The 18,740-nt window shown below is 40.4% G+C and overlaps 2 protein-coding genes across 3 annotated transcripts in view; one reads left to right on the forward strand and one right to left on the reverse strand.

The window, feature by feature from the left end:
- The window catches only part of LOC136882131 (TP53-regulated inhibitor of apoptosis 1), a 31,954-nt gene extending 13,946 nt beyond the window's left edge, over positions 1-18,008 (reverse strand). Inside the window, exons 1-2 of one of the 2 annotated variants that reach the window (XM_067154662.2) lie at positions 17,776-18,008; positions 17,542-17,695 (exon numbers count right to left, since the gene is read on the reverse strand). In XM_067154662.2, coding sequence (XP_067010763.1) covers positions 17,542-17,688 — 147 coding nt within the window. In that variant the 5' untranslated portion in view covers positions 17,689-17,695; positions 17,776-18,008. The remainder of the gene's footprint in view (positions 1-17,541; positions 17,696-17,775) is intronic. The other variant, XM_067154661.2, reaches the window with a different exon arrangement.
- Cisd2 (CDGSH iron sulfur domain 2) overlaps positions 1-18,740 on the forward strand; it is a 64,027-nt gene that overhangs the window by 25,129 nt on the left and 20,158 nt on the right. The gene's annotated exons all lie outside the window — the stretch shown is intronic.

The following is an 18,740-nucleotide window of genomic DNA, read 5'->3' on the forward strand; positions in this document are numbered from 1 at the left end:
GACTGACAGAGAAAGGATAAGGGATAATCATATGACATCCTATTACCATTCTGATAACTTGTCACACTCATCCTCTTGATTTGGGAAACTCGAGAAGTACCTGACGACTTAAAGAATGCTACAATCATCACTATCTTCAAGAAAGGCGATCGTAGTGTATGTGGGAACTACCGTGGTATATCGCTTTTGTCAACTGCAGGTAAAATTCTCACAAGAATTCTATTAAACTGGCTCCAAGTTATCGCAGAAAGGATTTTGCCTGAGTATCAATGTGGTTTCCGAACCTCCACAGGCACAACAGATATGACCTTCTATGCTACACAACTCCAGAAAAAATGCAGAGAGCAACAGCAGCCTCTGTATTTAGTTTTCTATGATCTGGAAAAAAAGCTTTGGATTCAGTACCAAGATCTGCTACGTGGAAACTATTGAGACATTTTGGATGTCCTGAACGTAATGTGGAATTGGTTCAAGCTCTTCATGATGGCATGTCTGGATAGGTTCTTCATGGTAACTCAGTATCAGATTCGTTCCCAATCACTCATAAATTGAAACAAGGCTGTGTGCTTGCTCCTACACTCTTTGCACTGTACATGGCTGCCATGCTGCATGAATCATCTGCAAACAACTTAGGCATGGAGATAAAATTTTGTTTTGGAGGCCTTTTCAATCTGCCAAGACTTTGCTCACAAAGACGTACTCTGGTTACCTGTGTGACAGAATTGCAGTATGCCGATGACACTGCATCTCCTGCTCTTACACCTGTAGAACTAGAACAGTCAGTCAACTGCTTTAAAACTATCATATCTTGGAAGCATCTTGTCCAAATGGTGTACCTGAGAACAAGATGTTGATAAAAGAATTCGGGCTGCTCATGCAGCATTCGGACAGTTAATGCATAGACTTTTCATGAATAACGACCTAAAACTGCATTCGACTTTATATAATAACAGTAAGTTATTTTATTATTTTATCCACCTAATCAATACATTAGATAAATAATAAAATAAAATGAAATAAATTAATAAAATAACTTATTGTTATTATATAAAGTCAAATATCATCAATACAGATCCAAAATGATTTATATCACATGTAATACTAAAACTGCATACCAAACTCATGGTGTACAAAGCTGTTGTCATTTCCACGCTGCTGTATGGCTGTGAAACTTGGACACACTATCGCCATGATATCAAAAAAACTTGAGCGCTTCCACCAATAGAAAATGAGATTCATCTTGAATATTAAGTGGGAGGACTATGTGACCAACACGGCAGTTCTTGACAAAGCGCAGCTAACTAGCATTGAGGCAACAATCATCGCTCATCAACTGAGATGGTTAGGCCATGTTCACCGCATGGGTGATACCAGGCTTCCCCGCCAAATTCTTTATGGTGAACTTTGCTCCGGCAGCAGACCTTGTGCAGCCCCTCTTAAGCGTTTTAAGGATCAGCTGAAACACATCATGAAGACAACTGGTATAGATATACAGATATGGGAAGAATGTGCTGTGTCCCGTTCACTGTGGCGGAACACTACATCCACCGCTGTCAACTTGTTTGAAAGAGAACGCCGCAGACATCAAGAGGCCAAGCGACAAGCAAGAAAACTGTCAATTACAACCCTGCCCTCCTCCATCCATTTAGTGTGATTGGTGTGGTGGTATGTTTTATGCCAGGACTGGTCTGTTTAGTCATCGCAAACATCCATAAACTGGGTTGAACAGGTCAATGTATGCAGGAAGAAGTTATATATACTCGGATCGAGTTACAGCCGATGGACTGACTATTTTTGAAGTATAAACAGATGAAAAGTGTTGAACAAAAAGATTGACACTATTTTCTCCAGTATATGCTGTAACTTCATTAAGATGTTGAAGGAATATTATTACATGATCTTTTAGAACTTAGATATTGCCAGAATTCCTGTGGACTGGAAGTAATACTTTGTTCACAGTTGGAGACATAGTTTTTATAGCAAGATTTGGATTCAGACTTGCATTCATTTCTTAAAGCAAGATTTGGATTCAGACTTTCATTCATTTCTTAATTTCAAGAAATGCTGATAATCACTATTGAGACCTGAAATTTTGTACCGCTTGTGTGCTTTCTTCTTTTCAATAATCAGTGACTTCAATTTATGATTATACCACTTTGAGAATTTGGGAGTCTTAAAATTCCGTATAGGGATGTAAAAATTCCATGCCATAATGTAGTACTGAATAGCAGGGTTCTACTGCTTTATCAATTGATACATTTTGAAACATCACCTTCCAGCTGAACTGTTACAGGTAATAATTTAGTCCATTATAGTCACCATTTAAAAAGTCAAAATAAAAACTATCAGCAGGTAAGGAATTGTATAGCTCATTTATAGGTAAAGAAATCTCTAATGCTGGGTGGTGTCTATCAAGGGAGACAATACTTTCATTACTATATTTTACTTTGATGGAACTGGAATGACTGAAAACCAAATCAAGAAAGTGACTCAGAAAATTTGGGATAGCATTAAACTGATTTAAACAGAGATAAGAAAATGTGTCTATAAATAAACTGGACTGGATCGTGTGGTTACCTACTAACACAAGGCCAGAAAATATTTCTTCAATTACTATCCAATTAAGATGTGGTAGATTGTAGTCACCAACAAGGAGCAATAAATGGTTGTCGAGATTTGACATAATTTTTTCAACAGCAATGCAATGTTCGAAATATTTTTATACAAGAGACCTGGGTGGAATGTATACAGCATCAATGATTAATTTTGTGGCGTTAAAAGTCAGGGACACAAACAACTGTTCAACTGTGCTAATGCACGGTATCAGAGTAGATTTAAACCTCTTGCTAATACAGATCATTACACCCCCCATGGGATGCCTTCATACTCGTTAAAGAAGACCTATCTCATCTGAAAATTGAATATGTTTCGAGTCTGAGTTCCTCATCACTAATTTCATCATTTAAGTTTGTTTCAGTTAATATCATGAAGTCTCAGTCAGCTAAATATGAAGAAATTCTAAGTTCAGTTAGTTTGCTTCGAAGTCAAGAGGTGCCAACCTTTGAAGGGAGCTATCAGTAATCCCATTTTTAACTCGCGCAGCCCCCCCCCGTAAATGTTTACGAGTCAAATCCAAAGCACCCTGTTTGCCCTATTTGCAATCTATTCTAAAGTATATCATATTACACAATAAAATTTGCTCATTACCTGTTAGTTCTGCGATAAATTTTTTTTTGTAGCTTGCTTCGCACCCAGCAGCTGCTTTTCAGTGTAGGTTTTCTTGAAACATACTTCCCCCCCCGAGATGACATTTTTGTCTTCAGAACCATAAGTGATTCCAGTGTGGATGTACTTAATGTAGGCCTGAATTCTGTCTGATTTTTCCTAACAACACTGAAAACTCTTTCTGTGGGAGAGTTACTATGAGGTACACCTAGTACTGCAAATACAACATTACTTAAGGTTTTATACTTAATTTGTCCACTTTCATTTTTAAGCTCTGCAATGTTGCCCCAATTCACATCAATGCTAGGTCCATGTACAATATATGCCGGGAAAGTATCACACTGGTACTGCAAATTCCTCTTCAAGTTCGTCATGTTCACTTTCTTTGACCAAAGTTGGGAATCTTCGAACAAAGTATTCAAGAGATGAATAGGAAACCTTCATTCTGAGAGAGATGTCTACAACTTTGGCATGATGAAGAAATTCATCATCAAGGGGAAATTTCCTGATAATGTAACTGCAAGCTGCCATATAAAACTCTCTTACAGAATTATAAAACATCTCTTCATCACAGTCATTATCTTTCAAGTACGCCCTAGCTTTTGCTCCAATTACCAAGTCCTCATTGGCTTTCTGGTATTTCCTCCTCTTGAATTCAACACTCGAAAGGGAGGTAGATTCTGACTGAATAGAATATGGCTGAACAAATCTGACCAATAGGTCAGTTAAAAGACCGGTAAATTTCCTCCTAAGAAGATGTATGACTGGAGCATCTTGTTGCAGAAATATATTCATTGAGTTAAAAACAGGAAGTGTACTCTGAAGAAAGTAGCAAAACAGTTTTGCGTGTGGGTCTTGTATGAAAGATTTCACAGTTTCAAACTGCTTGGTGGTCTCATTTTTATGGTGGGAATGAACGTTGCTCACGTCCGCAGGATTTACCTCCACATTGCCCTGCACGTGTTCCCCGGGTGGTGCTAAGCGAGCAGCAACAAATCGGCGGCCAAACTATCAACAGACGTTGATCTCCTGGCCAAATGGACTCAGAGAGAACTTCTGCAAATGGTCCTTCTCAGGACCAACCTGCAAAGATACTAGGACCTTCTTTACGAATATGCCAAATAAACATCGAAGGCATATCCAGATCGAAGAGTGAACATCTTTCTAGAATCCTTCTTGAAAACAACATCGATTTAGTGACGATTCAAGAAACTCATACTGCGACTGAGGAACAGCTAAGATCAAGAGGAAAGATCCCTGGTTATACTGTTATTGGGGCAACCTACCACCAGACGTATGGGGCAGCAACTTATGCTCGTTCGAATCTACAAGATGTTCGGCTCATTTCAGCAACTGTGACTGACGATGTTCACGTGGTAACTGTTGACATATCGGGCATCAAAGTGGTAAATGTGTATAAACCACCATCTGTGGCATGGTCAAATGAAGTGCTCCTCACCCAGAATCATCCAACAATATATGTCGGAGATTTCAATAGTCACCATCCGAACTGGAAATATGATACAGATGAATGTGGCTCTCAACTAGTCACCTGGGCTGAAGCTAATAATCTACACTTGGTTTTCGATGTGAAAGATAGAGGAACCTTTAAGTCAGCTCGTTGGAAGAGAATACAATCCTGATCTTTGCTTTGTCACTGAAGATGTAAACGGTATTGTCCTGCCTACTACAAGGAGAGTAACGGAAAACTTTCCCCACAGTCAACACAGACCTGTCATGATAACTACAGGAACACAAATACCTTTGGTTAAAAGCACACCTCGACCACGCTGGAATTTCAATAAAGCCAAGTGGAATTGCTTTTCAGAAGATCTTGACAAATGTGTCCGATTCATACCGCCTATTCAGTCTAACTACGAGCGTTTTGCTGGACTTATTATCTCAATTGCCAAGAAATATATTCCAAGAGGGCTGCAGAAAGAGTATATCCCTGGATGAAATTAAAATTGTGAGACACTCTATGAGGAGTATTTACAGGGTGGAGATCCTGAAATAGCAAGTGCTCTGTTACAGAGTTTAGATGAATCTCAACAGCAGAAGTGGAACAATACGGTTGAGACTATGGACTTCAAACAGTCCAGCAGAAAAGCCTAGAGTCTTCTCAGGAAACTTACCGGAAACAGAACCTGCCACAAGAGAAATGGATGCATCACCCCCAACCTAGTAGCTGAACATATTGTTAATATGTCATGAGTGCCCTCTGATAAGAAACATACCGTCCAAGTAAAGAAGTTGCTCAAACAACAGAAAAGCAACTTGCAGGAGAACTCTATATACTCGGAACCATTTTCACATCTGGAAGTAGATACTGCTATTAAAAGCCTCAAACCAGGTAAAGCTGCTGGCTTTGATGGGATATTTCCTGAGTTTCTGATACATAGTGGTCCAAACACAAGGCTCTGGTTGGCTAAATTCTACTCTAATATATTATCATCTGGACATCTGCCATATGAATTCCGGGTAAGCAAGATCATTGCAATTCTGAAACCCGGTAAACCGGAAGACCAAGTCGATAGCTACCGTCCAATAGCATTGCTGAGCGTTTGCTATAAACTCCTTGAGAGACTTGTGTACAATAGAATTAGTTCGGCCATTAATGAAGTGATCCCAGTAGAGCAAGCTGGATTCAGGCAGAACCGAAGCTGTGTTGACCAGGTGCTAGCACTAACAACTCACATTGAAGCTGGTTTTCAAAGGGGTACTAAAACATCTGTAGTCTTTGTAGATCTAAAGGCTGCATATGATACTGTGTGGAGGCAAGGGTTGATGTTGAAGCTGCAACAAGTTATCCCTTGCAAAACTGTAAACACACTGATCAACAATATGCTAACCGAAAGGCTCTTCCCTGTCGTCATGTATGATGACAGTCGTCTTAGGAAACTAAAAAATGGTCTTCCCCAGGGATCAGTATCTTCTATTCAATCTCTACATATCGGATATCCCTGAGACAAAATCATTAAAATTTTCTTATGCAGACGACCTAGCCATTGCCATTCAACATCCAGATCTCAGCCATGCCGAGGCCATCCTGACGTCTGACCTGAATACACTTAGCTGTTACTTCCGAAACTGGAGACTACAACCCAGCATGAATAAGACAGAATCTGCTTGCTTCCATCTCCACAACAAGTTGGCTAATACAAAACTCCAAGTATGCTTCAATGGCTCAGTGCTAAAGTACAATCCTAATCCAAAGTACCTCGGGGTAACGCTTGACCGAACCCTATCTTATAGAAAGCATCTTGAAAACCTCGGATCTAAGTTGAGATCACGTAATAATATTCTGTTTAAATTGTGTGGAACTTCGTGGGGTGCTTCAGCGGACACATTACGACGCACTGGGCTTGGCCTTGTGTATTCCGCAGCTGAATACTGCTCTTCAGTATGGCTTAACAGTTGCCGCGTGAAGAAAGTCGATGTACAACTTAACACCACCATGCGTATCATCTCTGGTACTCTGAAGCCTACTGCAACGCACTGGCTGCCAGTCCTGTCCCACATTGCTCCAAGCCTACTGCAACGCACTGGCTGCCAGTCCTGTCCCACATTGCTCCATCAAGCCTGCGACGTTCAAGAGCCCTTGTTCAAGAATATGATAAGATCATGTCCAATCCAACTCTACCTATCCACAGAGATGTTGCAGATCTCTGGAGACAAAGGCTGAAATCCTGTAAGCCACCAATGAAAACAGCTAAGAATCTAATGGATGCTGGTTTCAATTTGAAAGAGGAATGGAAAGAGCAATGGATTCGTACAGCTCCGGAGTGGCCAAGCCTCTTTAATCCAAACCATGCCCCAGCTGGTTTCAGTTTGCCAAGAAGAACGTGGGCATCACTAAACAGGTTTCGCACTAATTGTGGAAGATCTGCATTCTCCCTTCACCAGTGGGGCTTCGGGGACTCTCCAGCATGTGATTGTGGTGCTTTACTCCAGACCATGCATCATATAATGGATGAATGCCCTCTGCGTGCTTATGGTGGAGACCGGAAAGACTTTGCTGATGTCTCAGAATCCCTAGTGCAGTGGATAAACAATTTAGATATCCATGTGTAATTGTTCCCTACTTACCATGTATTCTTTGCAGGTTTTTATTTTGTATAATATTGTATATACTTGTCCATTCTATAAATTCCATATGCTTAATAATAACTACAAAACATGAGTGTCAAAGCTTCCCACTGCTCAAGAACTCTATCAATAGACTGAAGAAGCGAGAGACAACGGGTACTAACATATTTCAAATTTTTGTGACCCTCTGTGCCACAAACAGCCTGATAAACTTCCAATGTGTTTCGCCTTTTAGAACTCTTATCAAGATAGTAATATACCTGAACCAAAAAGTTCTCTACATTGACTGCTAATTGGGCTGCTGGTTTTTGTGCACAGATGTTTATGAGATGACATGAGCAACCTGGGACATAAACAGAAGAATGCCTGTCCTTCACAAATTTGGCAACACCTTTATTTACCCCTATCACTGTGTATGCATTGTCAGATGAAAAAGAAATGCAATTTTCCCATGTAATGGCTAAAGAAAATAATTCTTTATTAATAACAGAGAAAATTCCCTCACCTGTATTGTCGGTACTCTCTAACAATGACAATAGAAGAGTTGATATTTGACCTCTCCGAGCATTAAAGAAAGAGACAACTATAGGATAAAGTTTAACTGCATTTGAATCTGTACTACCATCAATAGCCAAAGAAAAAGGCGTTATTTGCAAAAGTTCACTTATTTCTTTTTTTGCCTCATATGCCGTGTATTGAACTAAGGCAGAGGTTTTAGTTCTTGCACAACCATATTTCTGAGATATTTTAGAGTCGGGGAACATTGATCTAAACAAATTTCCAGCGTGATCTGAAATTGATAAGGGAATATTATGCTCGAAAGAAATGATGTGACCAGCAATTCGGCATTCGTCACCGCAGTTTCATTACCTTTTACAAAGAACAATGAAACAGACTGGTTTCGTAATTTTGATTCACCGTTATGTGCGATGTTTCTTGGATTCTACTGTATGTGTCGTCTGCAATCATCACGTCCACCGTGAGCCACAGAGAAATCACACGAACACACACTGCAGAACACGTAGTTTTCACTAACACGAGAAGGAAGTAGACATGGCCATTCCTTTGTGCAATCGTCTCAATATTTCTGTAACACTGCTGTCTTCTTAGAAGATGCAATTTGACAATTGCTCCACTTCATTGTACAAAACCAATCACTTCTTTTTGAATCAACGGCTAGGATAATTAGAATTGAAATGCGCTAAATATACCACTCGTTCTACACAACAGACAGAGAGCCGAATGCGCACACTGAGGAACTGCAGCAGAGCAAGAAGTAGTGAGTAGCAAGGAGTAGAGCCTACCTCACTGCCGACTTGATGCATCATTCTAGCTAAGAGAGCAGCGTGTATCTATGTAGCTGGCCATGATTTCACAACGCTCGCGGGAAACAAAAGGAAGTGACGACCAAATAACTGCCAAATATGTTTAGTTGCCAACTTACAAACACTGAAATGAGGAGGGTTGACCAGTAATACTCTAAGGGATTGAACATTTTTTACTTCTTTCCTTTTTTTTTGTAGAAATTAATTTTTATCATGACAATGTTGCTTTTCCATAATAATTTCCCCTTCGACCATAATGCCGTAATCATTACGGACAATCCGTAATAGTTGGCACCTCTGGAAGTCCATTTACGTTTTGATAGTATCCTCTAAAGTGTTCAACTAACCTTTTTATTGATGTCTTTGGTGCTTTCTTAGTATTGTGTATCTCACCTCTGTGAACTGATTCCCTATCTACATATTTTATTGCATTCCTGATATAGGTTATACTTTCTAAATCATTTTCTGTATCACTTAAGTTTTCGCCATTAGGATTTCTTAATTAGTTTCCCAAGAGCATTCTTCTAGATATTCTACTGAGAAGTTTACCAAACTTAGAGATTCCTTTTCTGTTAAGGTGTAGCCCATCTTTTCCAAATCACTGCCTCGAAGCCAAAAGAATACATATATATATATATATATATATGCAAAAAAAAGGGGAAAAAAAGTGTTTTGAAAAAAGAAACGTGACTTGAGCCCTTTAAACAAATGCCTATTCATTGTTTTAAACTTAAATATTAACCACAATATACACATAATTCCTAACAGTTTATAATACTCTACAACTCACCAAGTTGTTTCCAAGGAGCCCTTCGCCTGTCAAATGGGAGTGGGACTCCGTTACTCACATAGAACCCAGGCTTGCTTGAAATGTTCTGAGCTTGGTAAATTTGTGAAGCAGGATGCTACCCTACTTAAACATAGTCCAAGTGAGGATCTCTCCTCTAACAGGTTAGGGACTACTGGTGGATTGTACAGTGCTAGCCGCCTGATCACAAGGAGGGCCATGACTCAAAATATGTCCTCCGAGATGCCCACTCCTATTCCGTAGCAACTGCCATCCCGACTCTCAGGACCACTTACTAGGCCATTCAGCCACTGCCGACGGTTCCCAAACTAGGATGCGACTACAGTAACCTTCACCATGTGCATTCTCCCAGGATGGTAATATAGTATGCGAGACTGAACCAGGGTGCAGTAAAGCTCATGCAGTGAGATCACAGTTGTGATCAACAGTATTCTGTAAGAAGGTAGCCAGTTACCGGACGAAACAGACATCAGTCTGTTTTCAGACCAACTTTGCTTTACGGGAGCAAAAGCTGGGAGGACTCAGGATATCTTATTCATAAGTTAGAAGTAACAGACCTGAAAGTAGTGAGAATGATTGCTGGTACAAACAGATGGGAACAACAGCAGGAGGGTACTTGGAATGAGGAGATGAAGGCTAAGTTTGGAATGAACTCGGTGGATGAAGCTGTACGCATAAACTGGCTACGGGGGTGTGGTCATGTGAAACAAATGGAGGATAGGTTACCTAGGAGAAAAATGGACTCTGTTATGGAGGGGTAAGAGAAATAGAGGGAAACCAAGACAATGATGGTTAGACTTCATATCTAATTATTTAAAGATAAGTGGTATAGAACTAAATGAGGTCACAGCACTAGTTGCAAATTGAGGATTGTGGCAACATTTGGTAAATTCACAGAGTCTTGCAGACTAAACGCTGAAAGACATAATGGTCTATAATGATTGTGTGTATGTTCGAAAGCTTTTGATTCTGTTGACCATACTCTGTTGCTCCATGAACTCTCCGAACGATTTAATATACATGGCAGTCTTCTGACCCTTCTTGCTGGCTTCCTACATAACCGTTGGCAGAGAGTGGTAATGTCAGGCACTTCATCCTCATGGTTACCAGTCACCTCCGGTGTCCCACAAGGCAGTACTCTTGGCCCCTTGCCGTTTTCTTTGTTTATGGACGATCTGCCGTCCGAACTCAACGAAACAGCGAATACCCTACTCTTTGCTGACGACTGCAAGATATTTAGGGAGATCAGGAATCCAGCAGATGCAGCTCTGCTACAGTCCTCACTTAATGCCCTCTCGAACTGGTGCCGTACTTGGAAACTTATCCCCAATCCACAAAAATGCAGCCACATGACCATAACACTGCGTAAATCTCCTCTACTGACATATTACCTACTCGACAAGCCCATCACCGTGGTTACGCAACAGCGTGACCTAGGTGTAATATTCGATACAAAATTACAATTTAAGACCCATATAGAAACATACACAATCAAGGCTATGAAATTACTAGGCATTCTCTATCGCTTCACAGAAATTTCTGACCCCATTGCTCTTTGTCACTTCTTCCTCACGATCGTTCAACCTCTCTTAAACTACTGCTCTCCGATTTGGACAACAGCCGCCCCCTCCAATACTAAACAGTTAGACAGAGCAGTGTCCTTCTTTGCTGCAATTGTAAGGAACAGAAACCCCAAGCTCAGAAATCTGTCTACGCAGCAGGTATTAATGGCAATTAATGTGTCACCGCTGCACATCAGGCGACAGGTAGCTGATCTGAGTTTCCTCCACGAGATCTTAAATGGACATTACCGCTGGGAACATCTTGTTTCTCTCTTCTCTCTCCGCGTTCCTTCCCGCTCCACCAGAACCAAAGACCTTCTCCACATTTCCCACACTCAGCACTCAATACTTCAACGATCTTTCCTAATCCGCCTCCCAACACTCTATAACAATATTAATAGGAGACAAGAGCTTGATATAGCATCAAATAAAAGTGTATTCGAGAGGTGTGTAAATAGTATCTTAAAGATAAGTTGATGTGAAGGGATTATACCGCCATCTTGACCCACGACGACTTGGCTATGAACATGGATATTCTCATGGTTTTCGATTTGGACAGTTATTAGTAGGATGTGTACCTGATCTTGTTATATTTTGTTATGTTTGTTATATTTTATTATGAAAGTTTACGTTTGTTAAATAGTCTGTTGACAGTGCAAGTGAAATTTGCTCAGTGTAGCTGTATCTTGTGCTTCGTGAATAAATAAATAAATAAATAAATGAATAAATAAATAAATAAATAAATAAATAAATAAATAAATGTTATAATACAGTGTTCAGTGTTCTGACACATACTAGGCTACTCTTCCTCTATCGAAAGCTGTATAGTCTACTCACAAAAAGTGCCTATAAAGAATGAAACTGCAACGCTACACGGACAATCTACCTTCAGTTCGAATACACACACTTAAACTTATTTTCAGCTTTATAAAACTATTTGAGAAAACGTTAGGCCTACTTTAAAGATAACTACATGCAAAAGAGAGGTTATAGACATGATGCAGTATAGGCTGAATGAATGACAAATGAACGTACCATTTCCACTTCTATTATAACGTCCAAATGCCAACGTCCAAGTGCCATTGTTTAAGAAGCCTTTCTCGTGGTCAGTCGAGATTTCTTCTGAGGACGCAGAGCACAGTTTTCTGTGAAACGTTGAGAATTTCACCTTATTTTCTTGACACTGTATAAGCCCAGCCTATACAGCATCATGTCTATAAGTACGGGCAGTGAAAGCATTAATGACAAAATTAAAAACCTCTATAGGGAGGATACTTTCAAAAAGGCTTCGAAATTCAGCAAATTCAGGAGAAAGAAATCTATTCTTCTTTCTTCCTTGTGCTTTCTACTGAGATGCAGGGACCATAACATCATTCCCAATTGTGTGAATCTGAAGCATACGTTAAATAAACCGAAAGCCAAAAGAATATATCAACGCGCTAGCAAGGCTCTTGTGATCGAGAGAGTGCATAACACTCGTAGGGAGCTGGATTCAGTCTCCTGAGAGTTGTTTCGTTTACACCTGCTGTTAAGCAACACACTCTCGCAGGAATTGTGGTTGACTTTCCACCGCATTACTGCTATACAGGCTGAACGAAAATTCAACCAGGTATCATTCAACGAAAATTCAACCAGGTATCATTCAGACAGAAATCAAAGTTCCTCTGTCTAGTTCAGAAACAGGCGGTCTCTCACATGAACCCGGATGCTAGTAAAACTGTCGTCAATCTTTCCAAGAAATCCTTGGACAAGAACTAAACGGCAGTTCTAGCTAGGGGTCTTAATTTTGCTGTCGCTCCCTCTAAAATTCCCACTGAGGAGTTAATTACTTCCATTGAGGCAGCCATCCACAAACTACCTACAGATGAGGCTGAGGAGTTAAGACAGAAACGTGTGAGACTCGTAAGGTCCGCTGTTGTACCTGCGCCCAATTTAACAAGAGGCAAAAGGAGAGCTCTGAAGGAACTTAGAGATGATTCTGAACTGACCATTCTCTCAGCTAATAAGGGTAATGCGACAGTGGTTATGGACACTGACAAGTATAAGAATAAGATCTCGGCTATATTGTCAGAGCCTGTTTACAGACTGAGCTCACGTGACCCCACCACTCGTGTGTCCAACGCCACCGTGAAGCTCTTAAGGCAATCTTCAATTCCAAAAGATGACGCTAAACATCTATCCCCAACGGATGCAGTGCCACCTAGATTATATGGACTGCCCAAGATTCATAAAAAAGATGTTCCCCTCAGACCTATTGTTAGTGCGATAGGTTCTCCTACGTATGCTCTGGCTAAATACCTAAGCAAATTGCTTCAGCCACACATAGAACGTACTGAATCATACGTCAGCGACTCTCGGTATTTTGTCAACAAGCTGTCAACCATAACCAGGGGTCGAAAATTACCGGTCGCCCAGTCGCCATGGCGCCTGAAAATTTTTACCTGGCGCCTGAATTTTCAAATTCTGTTTTATAAATTTATTTTTTTGAAATCCGGAGTTCCCTTACACGTATGTTCCCATCACTTTACAAAGTAACAAGGCGTGTGGTGTTTCACGTTGTTTTCTGTAGCTCATATATTCTAATATGTGCAATAAACATTTTCTGTGCTTTTGGCAGTCTTGAATTCTGTAATTGCTCTTCGTACCTTGGAACTGGACGTTTCAGTTCTGCGCGGGAGCTGCCTAGCGGTCATGGGAGATATCGGTGTAACTCGTCCAACAAGTATCCTTACATGTGGACATATCGTAACACATCTAGTTCCATTACAGATGATCAGCTATCGGTAGCTGAGTACAAAGATCAGACCAGAGTTGTGGAGAAATGCAGAGAACTACTAAGTGAAATAATTCCACAAACACTACATTACCGCCATTCTTCCCGTGACTAGCCGTTCCTCAACTATTGCCGCCTAAGCAGTGCTGATAAATTCCCGTGGAATTCATTCTTTGCATTTAGAACATACGGAATGACGTGTTTATCAATTCTTGTATTTTCACCGAACAATATTTATACTTTTAATTTAATTACAGCATCTTGGTATTGAACGGTTTGCACTTTATAAATACGGTTGTGTTTATTCCTGTGCGTTTACGGAAAATTTGCAACGTAGCATCAGACATCGAAGCTCGCGAACTTGGAAGCCATTTAACGCTGGTGTATTTTAAGTTTCTGTGCTATACTTGAGAAAATCGGCTAAATGAAACGAACAAAACCGCACAAATTGACTGATGCGAGTAACAGTGTCTTCTTTCAGATTTTTCGTAAGTAGGGCCCGTAAATGTAACACAAAGTGATACAAAAGGGCGTGAATGTGAGAAAACACTTGATGGAAGTGCCGACAGTAGAGTTCAGGACGACAAAGACCAGCGTGAAATTTATGGTGTTCAAGACAATGATAGGTCAAACATCAAAAATACGTCGAAATTTCAATTTTCAGGCAAACGGAAATTTCAGCACTTTCAGCGAAGTGCGTAAAGAAAATGAATGCTAATGTTACAGCATATGAATGCATTGTTCATGGCATCTTATCATATTGCAAAAAATAACAGACCCTACACTGATATTGAAGGTTCGGTTACATTGTTAAGCAGCTGAATGTCACTGATTCAGAGAAGTGTGAGAATGATACACAATGCAGAGAATCGTAGCTTGAATGACTACCGTGGCTGTGCTATGAAGAAGGAATTGCGAAGTGTAAATTATGCAGTAACTTTCGTAGTATTGCCGACAAACATTCTAAAGGTGTATCCGGATTTTCAGGACCATTTAAACTGGAAATGTTTAAAACAAACAAAAAATTCTATCCTCACTCAAAGTGTTAGGAGGCTGAAAAAAATGGCATAACAGCCCCAAAGTGCCTTGGCCTACCAAGCGACCGCTGCTCAGCCCGGAGGCCTGCAGATTATGAGGTGTCGTGCGGTCAGCATGACGAATCCTCTCGGCCGTTATCCTTGGTTTTCTTGACCGGGGCCGCCATCTCACCGACAGATAGCTCCTCAACTGTAATCATGTAGGCTGAGTGGACCTCGAACCAGCCCTCAGATCCAGGTCAAAATCCGTAACCTGGCCGGAAATCGAACCCGGGGCCTCCGGGTAAGAGGCAGGCATGCTACCACTACACCGTGGGGCCGACAGGAGGCTGAAAGTTTCATGAAAAATCCTGAATGTGCACTTTTAGCGAGGTGCGTCGAGAAAATGAATGCTAAAAAAAAAAAACAGACCCTACACTGATTTTGAAGGTTTGTTTGCATTGTTAAGCAAGTTGAATGTTACTGGTGGGAAATCAAACAAGCACATGTAGTGTAATTTTAAAAGATGCTGACCTTGAAGGTGACTGGTGATTATCTGGGTTAGTATATCTTAAAATATAAATTTACATTCTTATATGAAATGAGACTATACTACTTAAGGTCACATTTCAAAAATAATACGTAGCTTTATCCTAGTCTAACCTGTGGTGTTCATAATGTATATTTGTGAAAAACGTGCTGGCTCTTGATGAAAAGGAGTTGGCTACTGAATTATTTCTATTTTCTTCTACCCCTGACCATAACCCTTCAACCTAATGCACTTTTGGTGAGTTTCGATGTGGAGTCCTCCTTCACTAAAGTGCCGATTGACTCGGTCATGTCTCTCATTGAACACCTGTTCCCTGAGGATATTACTAAGCTATTTCACCACTGTATGACGTCCAGCTATTTCTTGTGGGGTGGGAATTTTTACGGACAGACGGATGGAGTGGCCATGGGAAGTCCACTTTCGCCCGTAGTAGCTAATTTCTTTATGGAGTATTTTGAGAAAGAGGCTATTGCTTCCGCGCGCGTCAAGCCTATGATATGGTGGAGGTACGTTGATGATGCATTTGTGGTCTGGACAGAAGGTCCTGAGAAACTTCATCTATTTCTAAACCACCTAAATCAGCAACATCCGTCAATAAAATTTACTATGGGGATGGAGTCGGACGGATGCCTTCCTTTCTTGGATGTTCTAGTAAGAAAGAAACCGGACGGCTCCTTAGGACATAATGTCTATCGTAAGCCTACCCACACAAATCGCTATCTTCATGCAGATTCTCACCACCATCTAGCACAAAAACAAGGCATTCTCATGACACTTGCCAAGGGATTCACAATTAATTTATTTTCCACCTAGTCGATACAATGATTGCCTAAGGCAATTTAATGGTTAAAAGTGGTACATGTTTCATATATTATCAACATCTTCAGCCACATAACACTGTTTAGATGAAAAATATATAAATTGACAAAGTAATGCTTTAGAGGAAGTGTCCTTAAAATTAACATACGCCATCATATATCCAGGTGGAGATGGACACGCTCAAAGTCGCGTTCAAGGGTAATGGTTACAGTGATTTGCAGGTTCATAGAGCCCTACATCCCAGAGAAACGACCAAGCAAATCTCACAGAAGGAAGATGTGAAGGGAACAGCCTACTTGCCTTACATTCACAACACCACAGATCGAATTGCCTAGGTCCTCCGCGAACACAATATTAAAACCGTGTTTGACTAAAATTGCTCACAGTCTGAGTAAAACCAAGGACAAATTGTCCCCCCTTTTACATCCTGGAGTATACGAAATTCCCTGTACGAGGGGTAAGGTATACATTGGACAAACATGGTGGTCCATTGGTACCCGTATCAAAGAACATGAACGTAATATTCGTTTCAACCAACCAGACAAATCGGCAATAGCTGAGCACACTCTATCGTCAGGTCATGATGTCATGTTCCAAGATGCTCGAGCTCTTACCCACACTAGACACTACAGGTCCAGGATTATACGGGAAGCTGTGGAAATATGTAGAAATGCTAACAATTTCAACAGGGACACCGGCTATCAATTAATACCTGGTTGCCAGCCATTAAAAATAAATGTAGGTAGTTCCCTTCCCTGCCCCCTTCACTATTGTTATTTAGTCTCTGTGTTTTCCAAATTTGTACGTTCCTCATCGCCAGATGTTTCATTCCAGGCTTGTATCTATTTCTATATCTTACACCTGTCTATGTCATATGTTACGCAAAACACGTTATGTGAACCGCTTAGTCTGATTGTGATGGTTCAGTCAGCTTCCACTTCGAACGCTAGCGTTATGCCACGTCCTGGGGGCTATCTGGTGGCGAATGAACGTACCATTTCCACTTCTATTATAACCTCCGAATTTCAAAGTGTCATTGTTTAAGAAGCCTTTCTCGTGGTCAGTAGAGATTTCTTCTGAGGACGCAGAGCACAGTTTTCTGCGAAACGTTAAGAATTTCACCTTATTTTCTTGACACAGCATACGCCCAAAAGCCTATACAGCATCATGTCTATAAACACGGGCCGTGGAAGCATTAATGGCAAAAGAGAGGTTATCGGCAAAAGACCTATCTCTGTCAAGCAACTAGCAAAAAAAGTAGTTATGTTTACACAATTTGGAAAACCTGATATTGAAATATTAATAGTGATCCATAACCTGTGTAAGTTTCAGATGTTATTTAGTTGATGAAGAATTACAATGAAATGTCATTACCTTCACACACTGTTGGTAAACTTTGAAGAACGGTGCACACATATCGTCGTTTGTTTCGCCCTTGAGGAATTTCTCCGAAAACCAAGTAAGAAAGCAGGAATCGTACTGCTTCTTCAGGTCATTGCAGTTCTCTCCGATACTGTTCATCCTGCACCTAGAACAGAATTGTTCGTATTCTCTATCTTAGGTTATCGAAGATAGCAATCATTAATATATCACTTGATTTAACACCACCTTGGCCACAGCTGATACGGAACATATTACCTATTCAAAAATTCATTAATACAAATAATTTCAATACAAAATCAAAAGAATTCTTTTCGCCACAAAAAATAGATAAAAAATCTCTACTGCATGCCAAATAACATGACGAAACAAACGACTACCGCAAACCGCAATATCACTTCCTCTGTCACCCAGCGAAATCAGAGAGAATCAGAGGCAAGCTGGAAAGTGGAAATGGAATGCAGGATGCAGGTGTTCAAGGACGTTTACCGAATCAATTTTACTCCTGTGCTATCTGTCGGCCAGAAGATAAAGTAGCCTCAGGGGTTGACAAACGGTAAAATTATGTCCAGGTAGCTGCCTCTGTAGATCAGTGGTAGAGTCAGAGTGTCGGCCTTCCGCATCCGGAGATAAGCGCGTCCAAACCCGGCAGAGGGAGTCGGATTTTTGAAGGGCGGAAAAAAGTCCATTCGACTCTCCATGCCGTACGATGTCGGCTTGTAAAAGATCTTTGGTGACACATTTGGTGTTTACCCGACAACATTATTTAAATTACAGACACAGACGCCCAAGAGAGTTTCGGTTTATTTGGTCTGCCATCTAGTAGGCCTAGAATAAAACAGAACGTCGAAATTGACGAGCAGACAGCCAGATGGCGTCAAACCGAAATGTTTGCACACGGTAGCTGAGACCATATTATTATTATTATTATTATTATTATTATTATTATTATTATTATTATTATTATTATTATTATCATGTCAAGCTTTAGTAATTATTTCATGGAAAAAATAATTGTCCTAATTAGTTCGTATGAAACTAACGTCCAAAATATTAACAGATACTTTCAACAATTCTTCAAACCTTCAAAAGAAAATTATGTAAGCATTAAGAAGTAAATTGAGCCACCTTCTGGCGTTTTTGGTTAGTTATTCTTCTGTTTCCAAGGTAGCGGGTCCGATCAGGTAAATATC

The sequence above is a fragment of the Anabrus simplex genome, chromosome 10 (genome assembly GCF_040414725.1).
Source record: "Anabrus simplex isolate iqAnaSimp1 chromosome 10, ASM4041472v1, whole genome shotgun sequence".
Lineage (NCBI taxonomy): Eukaryota > Metazoa > Arthropoda > Insecta > Orthoptera > Tettigoniidae > Anabrus > Anabrus simplex.